The sequence below is a fragment of the Dipodomys merriami genome, unplaced genomic scaffold (assembly GCF_024711535.1).
Source record: "Dipodomys merriami isolate MVZ:Mamm:240054 unplaced genomic scaffold, mDipMer1.0.p SCAF_4, whole genome shotgun sequence".
In the NCBI taxonomy this organism is placed as follows: Eukaryota; Metazoa; Chordata; class Mammalia; order Rodentia; family Heteromyidae; genus Dipodomys; species Dipodomys merriami.
In genome coordinates this window covers 4,073,433-4,093,439 of record NW_027205603.1, presented here as the reverse complement: position 1 = coordinate 4,093,439, position 20,007 = coordinate 4,073,433, and the positions used below count along the sequence as shown (strand labels likewise).

The following is a 20,007-nucleotide window of genomic DNA, read 5'->3' as shown; positions in this document are numbered from 1 at the left end:
AGCACCACATAAGCAGAAAAAGCCAGAAGTAGTGCTGTGGTTCAAGTGGTAGAGCACTGGCCTTGAGCTGAAGAGCTGAGGGACAGCACCCAGGCCCAGAGTTCAGGCTCCACGACTGACAAAAAAAAAAAAAAAAGAAAGAAAAAAAATCAGAAATGTGGCAAGTCTTCAAGGAAACAAAGGAATAAGGACTTAGGAAGGGTTACACTTAGATCATTGGAGAGTTAACACTAAACCAAACCATTTTTTAAAGGCTTAAATTTATACAGTCTCAGAGAAAAAAATCAGACAGATGCTTCCAGACCGAACATTTTTAAAATTATTCATAAAACAATGTAATAAAAGTATTTTTAAAGGTACTGAAAGATTAAATGCATTCATGAATACTTATTTGCACCCTGACAGCATCCTAAATTAATGTATTATCAACATTCATAAGGAAGGGAAAATGCGTGAAAAACAAATTGTTAGCCAGCAGAATGCCCGTGGCTCACACCTGTAATCTTGGCTATTTAGGAGGCTGAGAGCTGAGGATTGAGTTCAAAGCCTCCCGGGTCAGCAAACTCCAAGAGACTCTTTATCTCCAATTATCCACTAAAAAGCCAGAAGTGGAAATGTGGTTCAAGTGGTAGAGTACTAGCCTTGAGCAATAAAAGCTTAGGGACAGGCCCTGAGTTCAAATCCCAGGACTGGCTCAATCAGTCAATCAATTGTTAGCCTAGCCATCAATTCTTCTGTATACTTTGGCAATTCAAATTGAAAATAATTAATAAAATTATATATTCCAATCTTTCACAAAAAAATCCTAGAATTTGTCTACTCATGTCATGGTTAAATCACATTCCACAGCAGTTTTCATTGCTTAATTCTAGCAAATGCGTACCTTGGAGGGGGCTCAGGAATCACAAAACTTAAGGGTAAGTGGGAGGTGAGCTCTGTTCTAAAGTTTTCACCTGAATACTGAGCTTCCTTATTTCCTCCCACCCCTGGGACTCTCCAGTGTACTGGGATGCAGAGATAACCTAAGGAGGCTGATAGTGTCCTTGTCTGGCTCAAATGATGCTAGGATGCTCTCTTCTATTTCTTTTATGGGGTCTTTGAACTCAGGGCCTTGTATTTGCTAGGCTGGAACTCTACCACTTGAACCACATCCCCAGCTCTTTTTGCTTTAGGGTCTCATGCTTTTTGCCCAGGTTGGCATGAGACTGAAATCTTCCTACCTACTCCTCCCACATGGATGGCACCTGGCCTTTCTTTTTTGCACATCTGCCATGGACCTCTGTATCAATCATATGTGGTACGTATCTGCTAGAGGATAAGCAGGGAAGAGGAAGAATGAACAGCTGCCACCTGCTTCCTCCCCCTTTGTCTCTGCAAGTGAAGACAAGAGCATGAGCTTCGCAGGAGCAGAGCCCTTCACAGGGAGCCCACCCAAGTGTGTGCAAGCAGCAACACATGGCCCTGCCTATGAGAAAGCTGTGGAGAGAGCAGCAGTAACAGCACAGGGTTCCAGGGTTCCAAGTCCAGCCCTGCAGCTGGGGACTGGATCTAGAGAAGCCTGAAGACTGCTCCATGCACAGTGTAATATTTTTGAGGGGAAGGGTTGTTTTGTTTTTTGTTGTTTTTGAGAGAGCATCTTCCTATGTAATCCAGGCTAAACCTTCAACTCAGGATCCTTCTGCCTCAGCCTCCCTGGGTGACAAGCATGCATCGTTATATCTGGCTCCAAGGGATAGTCTTCATATGGCCCAAATTCTGCAGTGTCTCACAAGTCTTAGCACTACCCTCTTACCCAGCCCGTGGCAGTCTTGTATTTAAGAACAGGAGTTTACAAGTTTGTTTGGTGCTTGTTGTTTAATCGAGGTACTTACAGCTGCATGACCAAATACAGGTGATTGGGGCTTTCATAAATGTCTTCCAGGGCCACGATGTTCTCATGCTTAATCCTAGAAGACAGCAAAAAAAGCACATACACGGTGGTCAGTACAATGAGACCTGGAGACATCAAAACAGATGTCACTGCAGTAAGGAATGACAAGACAGAATTTGATTCAAGATTCTCCACAGTCTTGTTCTCAAGCCTTTTCTAGACTCACACCTCAATACGAATTCATCTCTGGGCTTCTTCATTCCAAAGGCTCTATGGCCTACAACTTAGCAACAGGGAGTCAAACCCTCTCAATATCCTGCCATTTTTCAGGGCCCGATGCTAATTGATTCCTCTTCTGTATCTGCCAATGGCCACCACAGACTCTTCTGAGGAGCACCACACCCATCTATGTATGCATCCAAGGACCTGTGCCTTCAAGGGAACACTTTTGTGGTCATGTGCACGACCAGTATAGGCTATTTCCCAGGCGAACTGCAGTGTGGATCTCCACAGGTGGCCTCAGTTTCTCCTGGAAGACATGCTCGCTTTCAGGTCCCAACAGGGTTTTACAAAATCAGAATCTCTGAGGGTGAAACCCGGGAATCTGTCAGGGTTTGTTTTTTTTTGCGGGGGGGGGGGGTGGGGGAGGGGAGGACAGGTGTGGTTACGGGAATTGAACTTAGGACCTCATTCTTCTAGCTCTACTATTCATGCCATACCTCTAACCGCCACCACCCCTTTTTTTGCATTCATTTTGTTCAAGGTAGGGTTTTGTTGTATACCTGGGCCAGTCTGGGCTGTGATCCTCCTATTTGTGTTTCCCTGGCTGTGATCCTCCTATTTTACTTTGCCATGACACTGGGGATGATAGACACATGTCCCTGTTCCAAGTTATTGTCCAGCCCATAGCTGGGATATGGATGCCATTTTGCCCAGCTATTGGTTGAGATGGAGTCTCAACCAATGCCTCAGCTGGCCTTAAAGCACAATCCCTTGGTCTCCATCTTCCAAGTAGGTAGGGTTACAGACTTAAGTCACTGCTCCCAGCTGGAAATTTGTGTTTTCATAAGACCTCAGATAAGCTGTATGCTGAGAGAATCTGTGTTAGAAGGTGCTCCTCCAACTTCAGTGTGCAAAGGAATTGCCTGGGGATCAGGTTACAAGGCAGATTCTCATCAGTGGGGCTGGGGTAGCTAGGGCCTGATCACCTGTATTTCTCACCAGCTCCCAAGAGATGCCCAAGCTGCTGGTGGAGGACCACTCTGAATAGCAAAGTTCTGACTCAAGCAGCCCTGAGGAAGGGAAAGAGCATATGTGTAGCCCCTGAAATTATCCATTAAGAGCAATTTCTGCTCTGAACCTAAGATTCGATGTTTATATAATGCATTTGAGAGAAGAATCATTTGGTTACCCAATGAGTTAATTAGCTCTTCCCAAAGCCATTCGTTGATTATCACTGCCGAATGATTTAAAAACAAGTCTGGAACAAGCAGGTTCTTGTGAGCCCCTTGAAAGCAGATATTACATGATTCATTCTGTTTCTCCTTTGTGCCTAGCACAGACCTGCTTAATAAATATTTACTCGATGCATGAGTGATATTTAAAGCTCATGCCATTCAACAGCAAGAAGCAACATTATGGATTTCCTTGGGGAAAATGAGGGTGTTTTCCCCAAGTGGGAGATGTTGTACTCTCAAAAAGAAATTGATAAGGTGGAATGAACAAGAGTAATATCTTGGCTTTGAGTTAAAAAGAAGAGAACAAGGTAATTAACTACGAGTAGCACTGCTTTGCTTTGATTTCCCTAGCTCTTATTTGTTAATGGAGTTGTTTGCATGAGCAGAAATAATTACACTAAATTCACATATCGCCTGTTTCCTATGCAGAGCACTTACCTATTCATCAGCAGTGGTTACTGAATGAGCTGAGTCAAATAATATCAGTAATAAACTCTGCCACCAAGGAAACAAAGAGAGCTTGCTTAGAGACTGTCAAGATCTTACACATTTGTGACACTCTTTTTATTATTATTGAAAATATCTGAAAGTAGATAACCACAGAAAAGCACATACTGTGTGGATTTCCTTTATTTTTTTATAAGGAAAATTTCCAAGAATATCAATCTCATGGACATAAAAATTTCCACTCATCCAAATTGATCTGGAAGTTAAAAGTTGTATGGGAAACTGAAAGGAATTACAAAGGCACGTTGCTACACCAAATACAGGAGATATAGATATATTTGAATTCTAGTTGAATAAATAATACTTTTTTAGTACAAGTATGTTCCAAATACTGCATTGCTGTTCCTCTAAAATTCAAGTGTCACTGCATACCCTATGCGTTTAGGTCCTAAATCACTCGCTGGATACCGGCACTTGTAGTTCTAGCTCTCTTTGGAAGCTGAACCAAGAAGGCTGCTTGAGCCCCAGTGTTCAGTCATCTAGTAGTTAATGTAGATTCAATTATATACAAAGAAGCCACTGAGTACAAGGCATTTGCCTAGCCAAAATGAGGGCCTGGAAAATAGGAAGATCACACATCTCCCCCTGGCATACACACCCGTGGCGTAGGGAAGCTAACGTGTATTCAACCTGCCAGGCCTCACACAAGTGATAACTAGATATTGATTTTAATCCATTGGAGCAGTGCAGAGAAGAATTGTGGATGGTAAGGCAATCCCAAACAGCAGTCCTAAAATTACTAGAAGGACACTACCTTCCTAATGTATCCTGGAGTCAAGGAAATCAAGCAGTCATTCACTGAGGTCTACTATGTGTCCAGTAAAACATAAGAAAAATATAAAGCAAAGTTTCATCTTCAAAAATCTTCCAGAGGACCAGGAAACAATTAGAAAAGAATTAAATGCTATACTCCGTGGAACTGCCTTTAACGTAAGAGAAAACACCGTGGTCCTGTTGGGTCAGAATTCCAGAGAAGACCCGAGGAAAAAGATGAGGGTTGAAATGGGAGGAGTAATGGCTGAATAAGCAAGCTTGAAAATATTCAAATAAATCCTACAATGGCCTCTTAAATGTCTTTTATGAAAAGAAGTTTAATTACTTTTGGTGCAAGGCTAGCGCTCTACCACCTGAGCCACAGCTCCATTTCTGGCTTTTTGGTGGTTCTAATTGTAGATAAGAGTCTCACAGACTTTCTTGCCTTTGCTGGCTTTGAACCAGGATCCTCAGATCTCAGCCTCCTTAGTAGCTAGGATTACAGGCGTGACCTTCAGCTGGTATCTGTTGTGATCTGAAGAGTCCCATGTTTATGTCTGGGCCAGCCTGGATGACTTCCCACGAAGACTAGATGACAGGCAGGTGTGCAGCACCACACTCATGAATTACAGTATTGGTATACTGGTTAAGATGGGCTCTTGTAAATTTTTTTGACTGGGCCGTCCTTAAACCTCAATCATCCAAACCTCAGCCTTCCTAGTAGCTAGTATTATACGCACAAGTCACTACTTCCAGTTGAGTTTTTACCGTTTTGATCACTACTATGTCTCTTATATCATAAAAGTGACAGATACCACATTCGATCCATCTGCTGAATGAATGAATGAGCAAATGAATGATATCAGGCTCAGCTGAAGCACTGTGTGGAGTTTGAAACTGTGTAGAACATTCCAAAGTAGATCACTTAATGCACCACTCCAGCCATGGAACACTTCCCCAAGGTGGACACGTGAGGCCACCACCAATGACCACACATACTGCCCCCGAGAGGCCGCACAGAACAGAATCACTCAAATGGCTACAAGGTGGACAAGCCAAATGGTGAGAAATGTTGCACTACTGACACCAATGGAGCTACAATCCTAGGGGGCCTGGGATTTCAGGACCTTGGAGTCCTCCCTTGAGGACCTCCGGATACTGAGAGGCTGAGTGAGCCTCAGCCACGTAGCATGGGAAACAAGCAGACAGACTCAGCAATCCCAGGATGCTGAGGACAACTGGCTAAGGGAGAGGCTCTAAACACAAATCACACAGCTACTGTTGCACGTGTGTGTGCAGCGCACATGTGCATATGAATATGATGGGTGAGAGTGTTGATTTAAAGGCAGCAGTATTTTTTGTTTTGCTATTTCACTCTATTGCTGACCAAAGCTTTTCCTTAAAAAATAGTTTATTATGGAAAATTGTCAAGCTACCTTAAAGGAAAGGGTAAGGGAGGTATGTAAACTGACTATTAAAAGTTAAATAAAAATCCTGAATGTGAAGAGAAAAAACAACCAAGCTTAAATGTGAAGGGTATGTGTTAGAGCTCCACAGTACCCCATCAGAACTCCCCATCAAGGCAATTCACCCTGATCAGCGGCTTTACATGCTGTCTAGCTGCAAATCTGACAGTTTCATCCAGCCCACATTTTACTGTCTTATCCATAAGGAAACAATTAGACGCTTTGCTGAAATGGCATTTCTCAGCTGTGCATACCACATGAGACTATTTAGAAGAGAAATGGGATGTTTGAGAAGATTTGTTCTTAGTAAACTCGTGTGAGCTCCTAGCAACCACTACCATCTTTACTAAATGATCACAAACCATCTGCTTCATTTGCTATTCCAGAATCTTTCTGTGTACCACAGTCAAGTGTCTTAGTCTATGGAACTCAGGTTCTACAATTTTCACGTTTGGAAAATTTGACAGCATTCTCTGGCATTGTTCTCTTGAACAACTCAACTGTGATTGTTTTGTGATTAAGTGCAATTTCCTCAGAGCCTTGGGATATAATAAAATGAAACCTTTAGTCATGAACAGATTTTATCATTTTCTTTAGGACCTACTTACACACTCTTTTATCTTATCATTTATCGAGTGTTAACTATATGTCAAAGTATACGTTGGTTCTGGAATATGCTAAGCAAGAGCTCTACCATTGAGTTATACCACACATCTCTAACAGTTTGGCTTTTTAAAAAACAGTTATTTTACCTAGCACTCGTGGCTCATACCTGTATTCCTAACTACTCAAAGTACTGAGATAGGAGGATCAAAGTTCAAAGCCAGCCTGGGTAGAAAAGTCCATGAGACTCTTATCTCTAATAACTACCCCCAAAAGAGCCAGAAGTAGAGCTGTGGCTCAAATGGCAGAACACTAGCCTTGAGCAAAAGCAGCTCAGGGACAGTGCCTAGGTCCTGAGTTGAAGCCCCACAGGCCTGGTGCACACACACATAAAACAACATATATTTCACTTAACATTAATAACAACCCTATAAAGTAGATGTTACTTTTCCTATTTTCAAAAGACAGAAGAAAAGAAGAGAGGCCAAGATCCCAAGAGGTTAAGTATTCCAAGGTCAAATAATTCATAACTGGAATCATCAAACCATAGTAAAGCTATTATTCTCTAACTTCATATTCACTGTTATAATGAGAATGTCCAGGAGTTAACATAGACTCAAGAGTTGTTTGTGAAAAATCTAACATCTAAAGTAGGTTGCTAACTTCATCACCAGTGACACCATGTCAAGTCCTGCAAGGTACAGAACTGGATGAACTATCTTCCACATGGTCAACATTCTCAAGATACTTGGTTGTAAACATTCTGTTATACAAAATCCTAATTGGTCAGTCTGAACTAGAAGAGATGTTCAGTAACCGAAGGAATTGTCTTGTAGTTGAAAAATAATTAGAAAGAATTTCTTTTACTTATCTTCATTTTTTAAATTTTTTAAAAGATTTTTTTCTTTTATTGTGAAAATGCTATTCAGTGCGGTTACAGTTACATGAGTAAGGTAATGAGTACATTTCTTGTGGAGCATTGTTACTCCTCCTTTGTTTTTCTCCTATTATCACTATCTTCCCCTGCTTCCCCCCTTCTTCCCCTCCCTCATTGAAGTTATAAAGTTCATTTCTGTCATAGTCTCTTGAGTATCATTGTTGCAATGGGTCATCCTGTGTCCTTGTTTCAGCATTTTGTTATTCTCCTTCCCCTCCCCAAATTAGATAAATGAGAGAAGGTGGACAGAGAAGAGAGGCAGAGATACCAGTACAAGAACTGGGGTTCTCTCAACTTGAATAGCCAAATCCTTTCCCATAAAGCACGACTAAGAGGACCTTCATAGCTGAGAAATGTTCACCTGAACACAGCAAACTCCTCTCAAATATGCACACTTTACAGTGATAACGTCACTGAAATCAACTTTAGACATTAAAAAGAACCTAATTTCATTTGCATCACTTATCTACTAAAGTAAACATGAGCTGACATGTCTATTCAGAGAGGGGAAATGGTTCCAATGCAATCTATGCTAAAGTCTCCACAATCCCAAACAATGGACAGAAACAAGAGAAAGAAGTTTTTCTCGTTCTGCTGAGGCAGACAGGAAAAGCTGAATGAGAAAGCAGCATATGAACATTACTACAGATGCCTGCCTACATGCAAGAAAACCCCAGAAAGAGCCAGGAAAACATTTCCAAGTTAATTCATGCAGAAAGGAAAAAAAATCAGTGCCAAATGTACAAGTAGGCCCCATTCCAAAGCCCCTAAGCTGGAGGAATAATAGGACCCAAAGATGTCACTGAGCGTACTGAATATGCTCCCCCTCCAGCCTAATTTTCCATAGTTCAATGACCCACAGATTTTAAACTCCATGTTTAATGAGGGAAATAAAAACACATATGAGGATGGGAGAGAAAATAAAGTTCAGCATTTTTTTTCCCTCTTTCTATCATGGTTCATTGATCTGGAGGAGGAAGGAATTGTGGAGGGAATTATGAGATATCCAGAGTTAGATTCTCTAGAAATGAAAACTTTCCTACATAGGTCAAAGAAGCCATATGAGAATAAAGAAAGGAAGAAAAAGTGATTAGAAAGGATAGATAGGGGATAAAAGTATCATCAGGTAAGGTAGAGCAGAGACAGTAGGAACAGATCTCTCCACTGTTTCAAGGGTGCACGTCAGAAGTTATATAAATGAGCCCCAGCCACCTTCCTGCTCTTTCAGGTACTTCAGTTCTACCAAAAAAGGCCTCTTCCAGGAAGGGTGGAAAGCAAGCCATTTCTAGATATAGTCGTTGACCACCCATCATTCTTGCTTTTCCTGACTAGCCTGAACAGTTTAAATTTTATTCACATTCCCTGACACAGAACTGCCTGCAAAATAATTGACTATTTTGATGTCTTGGCAAGCAGACTTGTTTAATTAAAACACTTACATTTTTAAAAAGAGATTTTAAAAACATATATTTCCTTTTTTTTTGACCCACATGCCTTTTTTTCTCCTAACCATATCATCCACAATTTGAAACAAATGCCATCAGAATATACTATCAGTCACAAGAAAAAACGATAGCACTGATGTATTGGCAGACAGAATTTAAGACTAATAACCTTTCATTTTTATAATTCCTCCCATTTTTGTAACTTAAGCACATTCAGAGATGCTGCTTTATTTCATTCCCACAGCAATTTTATCCTGTAGGCCTATTGTTCCCATCTCATCTATGATGGCTCCTTCTAGTCAGGCTCACTTCCTAACCATCCTTCTGTCTCCTGAGCTATTGTTCTAAATAGAGAATCAATCCAACTTCTTAGCTTGAATCAATTATAGAGATCTCCTCCAGTTCATTATTAAGTTTAAACAATTGGCATGATTTACAAGACACTGGTAGCTCGATTTTTCCTCGTCCATCTTTTTCCTCTTGTTACCCCATACTAGAACTTCACTGGACTTGAGGTTTGAAAGGTAGCCCCCACACACCCTTCCATCTGTTCTCTGTGCTACCTCTTTCTCTGGCCACACTCATCCTTCTTGTATCTTCTTACTAACCATTCATTCTTCAAGGCTCAGCTCTGTATACCTTTTCTGAGCAGATTTTTGCTGGTTTCTTATGCCTCATAGGACTGATTACGTCTCCTCTGGACTGCCCTAATACTTTGATCATATTTTTGCATTACTTTGCATCCTAAGTATCTAAGAGGTATGTTTTAAATTAGCACATTACTTTGAAAATAAATGTTAGGGTAGATGGGAATTTTCCACTTTCCAATTTTTTCTTACCCGCTATTCTTCACGTGAACCACACAACACCAAAAACTTATATTAACCAGCCATTCTCCCAGAGGGAAGTATCATTCTAGTTATATAGGAGAAAGTGACTCAGTATATATAAAGAAAACAAATATTTAGGATTCATTCTCCCAATGAATTGAAGGAGCAATAGGATAGTGGACTGTTGTGCCATTCAAATTTTACAAAACTCATGAATCTCTGGGCCCCAAAATAATCCAATGCTTGCCACATATTGATTGGTCAAAGTGCACAAGCCATTTGGACAGTAGGTTGGTTCTCAGATCCGACACGTCTAACAGCCAGATTTTCAACAGGTTACTTAATAGTTTCCACCTTGATTTACCTTTAAAAATAAACATTAAAATATTCAGTTCCCTTATCTAACTGCTGTATCTGTCAACACGCATGTGTTTATGTAAACTAAATACAGATGCCTATGTATCCTCTTCTGCAGTGATATCTTGTCCCTTACGAATAAAAGCCACTCTAGGAAGGACCAGAATTCAAGATGCAAAGCTTCAAATCACTTCTCTCTGCTGTCAGCAGAGGGAGCCATAATCAATGTGAGGGGAGGGAACAAAGACCATGGTACCTAAATCAAGTCACAGCTTAAACCTGAAGGTCTGTTTGGTTGGTAGTGGTGGTGGCATTGAAGAATGAAGTACTTGGGTCTCCCTCATTGTAAACTTAACATTTCTTTGAGTCCTTAAGCAATAAAAGCTCTTGTATATAGTGGACCATAGATTCTTGAAAGCATCCCTTGCAGGCACTCTTAGTACCACATATGGTAAGTGAATGGGTGAGGCATGGCTCTGGAGCTTACAGTGGTAGGGACTCTGGGAAAAAATGCTTCCAGCTCTAGAATTTATCTAGTTAAATTGTTTACTCTAACGAAGTCCTTTCCAAGCCTACCAGACAATGACTATAAAATGATGAAGCCAAGGTCATTAAAGTACATAAGACCCGCAAAGCTTGGTTCTAACCCAGTATTAAGTATTCTCTGGAACAGTGTTGTTATATGGAAACCTCGTTAAACCTCATGCATTGAGAAGCTCTTCTTCTGTGTGGCTAAGTTGGTCAGTTATGCTTCAACTAGAGTTACAAAGTCATTTACATAGAAAAAGCCTTCTTCATGCCTTCGACCAATAGGAAACACAAAAGTGATTTTTTTTTCTCATGTCTCAAAATAACTCCAGAAGATCCATTGGGAGCTTGGTTGTCTTTATAAAAAAGTACAAAGGTGAAACAAGTTAAGAGGCAATGTAGTGTGAAATGTCTAGTACTTGGCAGATACTACTCAAGGAATATTCTTGAAAGAATGAATAAATGAATGGATGAACAATTAATTCTGGCCTTCTTAAGGCCAGACACTCAAAAGGAGCAAGAAAAGGGAGACTATTCAACTCTCCATGTGTTTCCTACCTCTGTTACTACCCATGAGCAACCACCAGTGGTCTCAACATCAGCTACAGGTTAGAATTGCCTGAGGAAGATGTTGATATCCAGCTGGGAATAGCTTAGTGGCATTGCACACGCTTAGATAGCATGCACAAAGTCCTGGGTTCAAACCCAGGACTAAAGAAGCAAATAAGAACAGCAATATCCTGATACCTGGGTCGACTCCTAAGAATTACAATGTCATTGGCCTGCCGTGTGGCTTAGGCATAACGTGCAGTTCAGGTAAGTTACTAAATTGGGGAGAAAGGGGTTGGTGATTCCACAGTTTTAGTGTCTGTTTTAAATTCATCTGGATTGAAATATATTCCCTTGTTAATACTCCATTGTACAGTTACTTAAGGGTAATTTTTTAAAGGAAAAATAAATATAAATTAAATATAAATAAATATAAAATAAATTAAATATAAAATAAAGGTAAGAGTGAGGATGTCCTAAATTTATGATAAAGGCTCAAGGCCATATCGCTTACCTGTTGTATTCTCAGGGAAAGAGAGAAAATTTGACAACTTCCAACTGGTTGCCTATAACCTTAACTTGTAATGTTTCTCTGTTAAATCTTTGAACTGCTAACACATTTAGGAGTCTGCTGTAATCTCCTTTTTTGGGTTTTTGGCTGTGTTGCTAAAAGGTAATGTGTGAGCTCAGAGTAGGTTTTACATGAGGACAGCCACCTGGAGTCTCGGAGCACATTAACATGCTGAGCCCCTTGGAACAGAGACTAGCCCTTGTAAGCTGGATTTACAAGCTCCATAGGCGTCTCGGTCTAGGTTCACCGGGGGTGCTTCAACATGAACTTAGAAGCCATTCTTGTACGACTGTGGCTAATGTCACGTAACATCTGGGCTGTCACTTTTGGGCTGGAGTCTAAAGTTCCCTCACATCCGCTTTGTGGTCCATCTAGAAGACACAAGACTAAATAAAGGTCACCACATTTCTCTGAGGCTTCTAACTCAGGATTACATGAGCCTAAGTGGCCAAGGGCATGCATGAGAATCTTTCCCTTCCTTTCCTACTTGGGGGCCCTGTGCTGTTTCTGTGCTGATGCCCACTGTGAAGAGTCCTAGATTTCACACTGCTCAAGACTATGCTTGAGCATAGGTGCCCTGAGTGCAGGCTCCACAGCACAGCCTGGCAGCAGGCAGGCTGTCACAGAGCCATGGAGACCCAGGCCAACTGAGAAAGGAACAGGAGGCCCCAGGGTGGCTGCTTCCACATATTACCCTCCCTGCAAGCATAGGGAGCCAGCTCCTCCCCTTCACTGGTCACTGAATAAAGCCCTACCTCTTTGTTCTAACACCCTCTGCTGTGGGTATTAGCTCTGCCCCAAGGGTACAGAACTGAGATTTGGCGTGGTGCATGTTGGGTAATATATTCATAAATACATGAAGCACGGGGCATGTCACTAAAGCAGCTGGAATATGATGACTTTAATTAGAGAGCACTTAGAAAGTTGTAAAAGAAAAAGATGGTAAAACAGTAGGAAGAAGGAAAACAGTAGAAAGGGCAAGTTAAGTTTGTCTTGAACAACTGTCTGGTATCTGTTCCCTTTTCAGAATTAAGAGGGGTTGCACTTGCTAACTGGTCCTTGGTGTTTTAGGAAAGCACTTACATTTAGAAAGAATACTCAAGAATTAAATGTACTTTTTTGTTTTTTGTTCTTTTGGCATTTCAGTAATTACTGCTGTGACACAGTCTGCTCGGGTCAGATCAGACTTTAGAAAATCAGGCACAGTCTAATGGAAGAGATCTTTCACATACTTTCCTGATGGGAATTCATGAGGATGTATAGAGCTGTATGTTTTTCAGTATAAGATCTTATTTTCTGATTATTCTCATCAGGGTGTGTAATAAGGGCAGCTCTGTGTTCTTTCTTGAGAAAGGGCAGGTTTCTTCATAACTGAGATTAGTGCCATGATTAGCAAGAACAGGTTTTGCTTCGCCAATGATGTTTCAAAAGGAGGAGTGCGTTAACCACATTACCTCTACAAATCTGTTTTATGGTCGGTGTGGGTGCCAGGTAGTTCTGTGTTTATGTTTTATGATTGATACCCTGCTAATAAAAGACGGTGACAACCAGAAGGATGTCAACTCTTCTGGAAGCTTCTCAAGGAGAACTTTAGAGCTATTTGCAAAAATCCACAGGACCCTGAGAACAAATCACAGGCAACCAACTTTAGCTGCTACTCGCCTAGATTTCTACACTAGAACTTAAGAGAAAATTGAGGACACAGTTGTGCCAGGAGAGATGAGGAGGCGGAGAGACTAGTTATATGGAATAGCGCTGATAGTGACTCGTGGGGTCCAGGCAGGGGATGTGTGGCAGCCAGGGCTCTCTTGCTCAGCAGAGTAGCTGATGTGCCCTGGTGATGATGGTGACCACCTCCTACAAACCAAACACCAAGGAGGGCTGAGCCGGGCTAAGGTCACACACAGGCCACCGGGTACATTTCAGGTGACGCTGCTTTTTCAGAGCCAGCATTAAGATTTTTTTTTTTTAATCTACAAGGATCACATTTTATTAAGGTCACTTCTGACCAGTGCTTTTCCATTTGGCTCCACATCCTTCATCTTCTGTTTTCTCAAATATTTTAGTAAGGTGCCAATGAACACAACCTGTAGAAACCCACCTGCCACAGGCACCAAATGCAAACACCTTCAGTATTCCCCATGCATTACCTCGTGCCCCCATTCACAGAATTCAGAAGAGAACAATGCTGGCAAATGGTATGCCACCACAAGTTTGCCTTGATCAAAAAGTACATTTCCCCTGTGTTTATGAATTGGAACTCTATGTAAGATTTTTGTTGTTTAATGTATGCTTCTGGGACTGGGGCGTAGCTCAGAGGTGAAGTGCTTGCCAAGCATGTGCAAGGCCCTAAGTATACTCTTCAGCTCCACAAACAGCAAAACAGTCTGCTACGTAAAACCGAAGAACGCGAGTGCCCGTGGCTCATGCCTATAATTCTAGTTACTCAGGAAGCTGAGTTATGAGGATTGCAGTTTGAAGCCAACCTGGAGAGGAAAGTCTATGAGACTCTCATCTCTAATTAACCACCAAAAAGCTGGGAGTGGAACTATGGCTCAAGTGGTAAAGCCCTGGCCTTGTACAAAAAAAGATCAGGGACAGTTCCTAGGTCCTAAGTTCAAGACTCAGGACTGGCACAAATAAAGGAGAAGGAAAAATAAGAAGGAAGAAGAGGAAGAGGAAGAGGAGGAGTAAAGAAAAAACAACAAATGGATATCAGTAAAAAAAAAAAAAAAAGGGAGGGTGAAGGATATCAGTAACTAGCATAAGAAACAATTCAGAAAGGGGGTTAAAAAAAGTCTTTTCTAGCAGGCATTGGTGGCTCATCCCTGTAATCCTAGCTACACAGGAGGCTGAGATCTGAGGATTGTGGTTCATAGCCGGCCCAGGCAAGAAAGTCCATGAGACTCTAATCTCCAATTAAACACCAGAAAACTGGAAGTGGCTCAAGTGGTAGAGCACCTGCCTTGATTTGAAGAGCTGAGGGACAGTGCCCAGGCCCAGAGTTCAAGCCCCATGACCACCACCACCAACAAAAAAGTATTTTCTTCACTCTATTATTATTATTGTCACACCTTCAAATAGAAAGGAAAGACCCGCCTTCAAATGTTATTTCCAAAGCTAGGGCTGGGCTGCACTGGTTCTTCCTAGATCCTTTCACCTCCTCAGAGTTTCTTAACGATCAAGCAGTGTGTTAACATCAGGAGGAAGTCAGCAATGCAAGGTGGCCATGGCGAGGAGGGGAGTATGCACGCATTCAGGGAATTCACTGGTGGCTTAAGCCCAGGCTCAAGGCGCAGGGTTGTGGAATCCACATAGCTGAGGTGGCTGCCTTGCTGGAGGCTGGCAGACAGCCAGCTCTGCTTAATCCACTCTGGAGACAGGGAACTAGCAGAATGATGGAGCTCAGGGAAAGGATGCCAAGAATGCTGGAAGGGGTAAGAAACAGAAAAAGTAGGAGAAGGAGCAAAGTGAGGGGCCTTCTTGCAAAGTGCGTGTGTGTGTGTGTGTATATATATATATATATATACACACATACATACACACACATACATACATACATATACACACACACACACACACACACTCACATATATATATAACCCCCAAGTCAGGACTCTCTCCAGGTCACAGGGAAATGTCAAAAGACAGCCAAAGCCGAGCCAAGATATGCAACAGGAGATTCGGGGTATCTGTGGGGTATGTGGAGGTGGGGGACCTGAGGAATGAAGACCAATATTTGTGGGATCCTGAAGGAAGGACAGGGAAGTAGATGAGCTGTCTACTGTTCGTTGTTTCCTGTTAATCTATTCATTTTATTGTTTTTGTTTTGTTTTTTTGTTGTTGGGCTTGAACTAAGGACCTGGGTTCAATCCCTGAACTCTTTTGCTCAAGGCTAGTGCTCTACCGCTGTGAGCCACAGCACCACTTCCAGTTCTGGTGGTTAATTGGAGATATGAGCCTCACTGATGTTCTTGCCCAGGCTGGCTTCGAACCGTGATCCTCAGATCTCAGCCTCTTGAGTAGCTAGGATGATAGCTGTTTATTTTCTTTTCCTATCTCTTTTTGTCCTTGAAGTGAGGGCTGATTTTGCTGATGACTTTCATCCTGAGACCGATGTCCTAAGTCAGCGCTCAGATGTCTCATGTCACAAGAGAGAGAGGAGGGGATAGTACACAAGGAAAGTGCACTGCAGACTGGAGCAGGTGAAAGTTCACTGCTGAGAGCAGCATCATGGCCCACAATCTGCCAAGAGCTTACATAAAACCCAGAGAGCTGGGTTCCTTGAACGTTAAGGGAATTCAGAGGCCTGCCAGACTCAAGGCTAAGCCACAGAGATGGAAAAATAAATAAAACACAGTCCCCAAAGCCAGGTGGCTCCCAGGCCAGTGGGGGGAAAAGATGGGCATGTAAATACTGTAATAGAGCATGGACAATAACCTGCCAGAAAGCCAGATGAAGGGCAAGAAAAGCACAGAGTCCAGTATTTTACTCTAGGGTGACCTGCTCTAAACATATGATCCAGGTATATAAAGAGGAAGGAAAAGAGTTTATCAGAGAGAAGGAACAGCATCTCCAGACACAAAAGCATGAGGTATACAGACAGGCAGGATAGGCGAACCAACAGGCAGCTCCCTGTATGGGTAGACTGGGGAATATGGTCACAGGTGTCATTGCAAGTACATTTGGGGGTTGTATGCCAAAAGAACAGAGAAGCAAAATGCATGTATGAAAAAGATTCCAGCTCTAATATATATATATATATATATATATATATATATATATATATATATATATATACACACATATATAGATATATATGGAAGTTAGTGGTTTTCTGTTGCAGGTATTCTTAATTGAGCACTAAGAAATTGTTCCCTATAAACCATGCTTAGAGTTCAGAGCCTTTCTCTGACACTAATGGTGTGGCTTTAAGCATGGAATGTCACTTTACGCTACTTTTAATTTCCCCAGTGGACAATTCATTTACACTTCTCCCTTTCATCATGAACAAGTGGAGAAAGTCAATTTGACTATAGTGTAAATATCTAGATTTCCTCGGAGAATGAGACTGAGTCAGGTGCTCTTAAATAGGCCATGATAGAAAAACCAGAGCACTGTGAAATGTCAAGTTCACAGCTCTTTTGGCCAACACTTTCTTTCCTCTAAAGGAAAGGGAGATTATGGGAAAGAAATCACTACCTGTCATTTTTCAAGATTATCTTTCTTCATTTTTTTCATATATCCAAAGTCAGAACATCATAGTCTGAGTATGTGCTATTCTCTTCAGAAAATATACTATATAAATACAAAGATATGCTCACTTTGCCAACAATAAACATGTCACTGCATCTCCATCCCTCCCTCTATTCCTTCCTTTCTCCTGAGTAGCTAGGATTACAGGCATGAGGCCCTGGCATCCAACCCCAAAACAACTTTTTAAATGAAGAAAATTAAACCTCAAAAGTACAACCTGTCAATTCATGGTTTGTCTACTTCCTGTCAGGTTTAAATTCTTCTCTTGATCCTGACTCTCCAGGCCCTCGGTCTACATTTCTGAGCTCTGTCTGAGCATGTGCACAGTCTCACCTTGGGCCTAGGACTTTTCACCATGATGTCCACCATGATGTCGCCAACTCTCTGGAGGACAGACTCAGAAAGAAGTCCATATGGTCCCTGGAAGTGCATTCCAGGTCACCTGACAGGAATTCTGGGGCCAAATAAGCAAGCAAGAGCACTGAGTTGCAAGTTCTCCTTAGTATCTGTCCTTGATCCCATAGATATGTCACTCCTGGAGAGAGGCAAGGTGGCTCAGGACCAGAACAGAATCCCCTAAAGCAGGGGCACCTCCAACTTATTATCACAGTGACCACTTTTTTTTCTAAGTTTTTATAGGCAGGCCATTTTAAAGGAAACAGACATGTGTTTCTACAGTAAAGGAACACAACGATTAAATGAGATATTTTGAACTAAAAGAGCAACATTGTGCAATACCACTGGGTTTTGTATCTCTTTGCATGTTCAGACTGAATTTTGTGGGAACTATCACTTATAAGGAGCTTGGTATGTATGGGAAACAGGAAAAATCATATTTTGTGACAATAATTTGAAAAGCTGAAAATAAGGAAAGTGGCCTATAAGCTTTGTTTTACCAGAAAGAAAAGTAAGACTCAAGAATCAGGTAGGCCACTGAAGATCTCAGATTGCTTGTGTATATTCAAACCTACTACTCTCTCCTTCCAAACATGTTTTTTGGTCTCTGCTGCCTATGAAATCAAAGAATGGATATATTTCTCCATGAGTCTTTAAGATAAGTAAATGTTTTTCCAATTTTTGTAATATTATAGCAATGTAAGTTATCTAGGGAAGTTTTTTCCAATTTCTACTCTACTTATAATTGTGGTCAGAGAAGGCTCTGTGGCCTACACAAGTGAGACAGAAACATGAACTATGAAAGTAAAAGGAGAATAAAAATGATCACCAGTGTCTCAGGAAGTTACTATTCTAGCATAAGTTTCAGAGGAAAACATTTGCTAAAGTATAGGCATGTTTTACTTTAGAAATCACCTCCCATCCCAAGACATGAGTTTTTGATCCTGTTTCTGTATAAGAAAGCTTAACAGATTTTTTTTTTAAGTCAGTAGTTCTTCCCATGGAAATGTATTTTCTCTTTAGTGAAAGATTGGAAGCTTCTACTTACAACATTTCAATTACTTTATTTAAAAAAAAAAGTAGGAGTGGCGCTGTAGCTCAAGCTGGCCTTGAGCTGAAGAGCTGAGGGACAGCGCCCAGGCCCAGAGTTCAGGCCCCATGACCGACAAAAAAAAAAGTTCAGAAAAAAAAAATAGGCATGTGTGAGAAATTACCAAAAACAAAACAAAACAAAACCCTCCCATTGTCTGAAAAGGCTTAAAGCAAAGCCATGAAAATGGACCTAGCTAACATTTTCTTAGTAATCTTTACTTCAAAGACAGCCCTTTTGAATAAGTTCTTGTTTTTTGAAAGTTTCAGATGATATGAAAGGCCTAGGATTGCCTTCCTTAGTCTTACAAGCCTTTTCCTTCAGTGAACTCTTTTTCACTTACGCTCTGTCACTGACATACAACTTGCTTTGGGAAAGACCTGACCAATCCTGGCAGTAGACAAGAGTTTCTGGTTCAGTGAACAAGGAAGTAACTGTGTTAGAAGCTACTGGTGGTCATCTTGCAGCCACACAAAGAACTGACTATTGCACAGAGCTGTGGAGAGTAGAGCAGGAAAGAGCGAACACCGGGGTCTTGGGCTTAACCAAATGCAAGGCCACTCTGTCCATAGGAAAAAGTCCTATCAGCCAAGAAAACCCATTTATTGTCTAGGCCAACTTCAACTTTGTCTTCTAAGTACAGCGTGGCTCACACAGCTGGTTGAACAAATGAAGAAGTTCATGGATTTTTTATTTGCCCCGTGAGTCCAAATAAAAAGAAGTTACATTTCATAGCTGGGTTTAGAAAAAAAAAAAGTAAAGTGAGAACTAAACTCAATAATGAATGTCATGATCAAGATGCATTATGCTCCTAAGTTGATACTGAAACCTCTTGGGTACAACTACTTAAAGATAATACAATAATAAAAATAATAACAAATGTCATTTCTACTAGTCTTGTCTAAGAATAGTAGGAGATAAATGGAAATGAAAAAATGTACTTCACACCATAAATATGTCCAACCACTACTAATCACCCTTGGAGTAAGTCTAAAAGATCCCAGGTAAAGATTATGCTAAGAAAATGACAGCTTTGCAGAAAAAAAAGTAATGGATTAAAAAGCCATTTGTAAAGGTTACCTAATGTCCAGATCCCCTTGGATTTCTGCATATTAAAAATCTATTCCTAACCTAGGAAATTTCTACGTGAGCAATTCTGACACCTATTTCTACTTTCTTCAGAGATAAAGAGGAGATTCTTTGAGTGCAGCCTTATAGGAATATTAATGTGAAATTAATATTAACTTGTAATGACTTATAAAAGAATAATGTCAAAAGTCCTTTTCTCCGCGGAGTTACACAAGATAGGAATCAGAGCTTGTTCCTTCAGTGAGGAAATGCATCATTCAGTATAAAAGATGGGGAGCCCCTTCAGAAATGAAGGAAAGCCTT

General features: G+C 41.1%; 1 protein-coding gene across 4 annotated transcripts in view; it reads right to left on the bottom strand.

Moving 5' to 3' along the window:
* Positions 1-20,007, bottom strand: part of Camk1d (calcium/calmodulin dependent protein kinase ID) — a 322,858-nt gene that overhangs the window by 109,726 nt on the left and 193,125 nt on the right. For all 4 annotated transcript variants that reach the window (XM_069990366.1, XM_069990369.1, XM_069990368.1 and 1 more), the window contains exon 3: positions 1,872-1,946. In XM_069990366.1, coding sequence (XP_069846467.1) covers positions 1,872-1,946 — 75 coding nt within the window. The remainder of the gene's footprint in view (positions 1-1,871; positions 1,947-20,007) is intronic.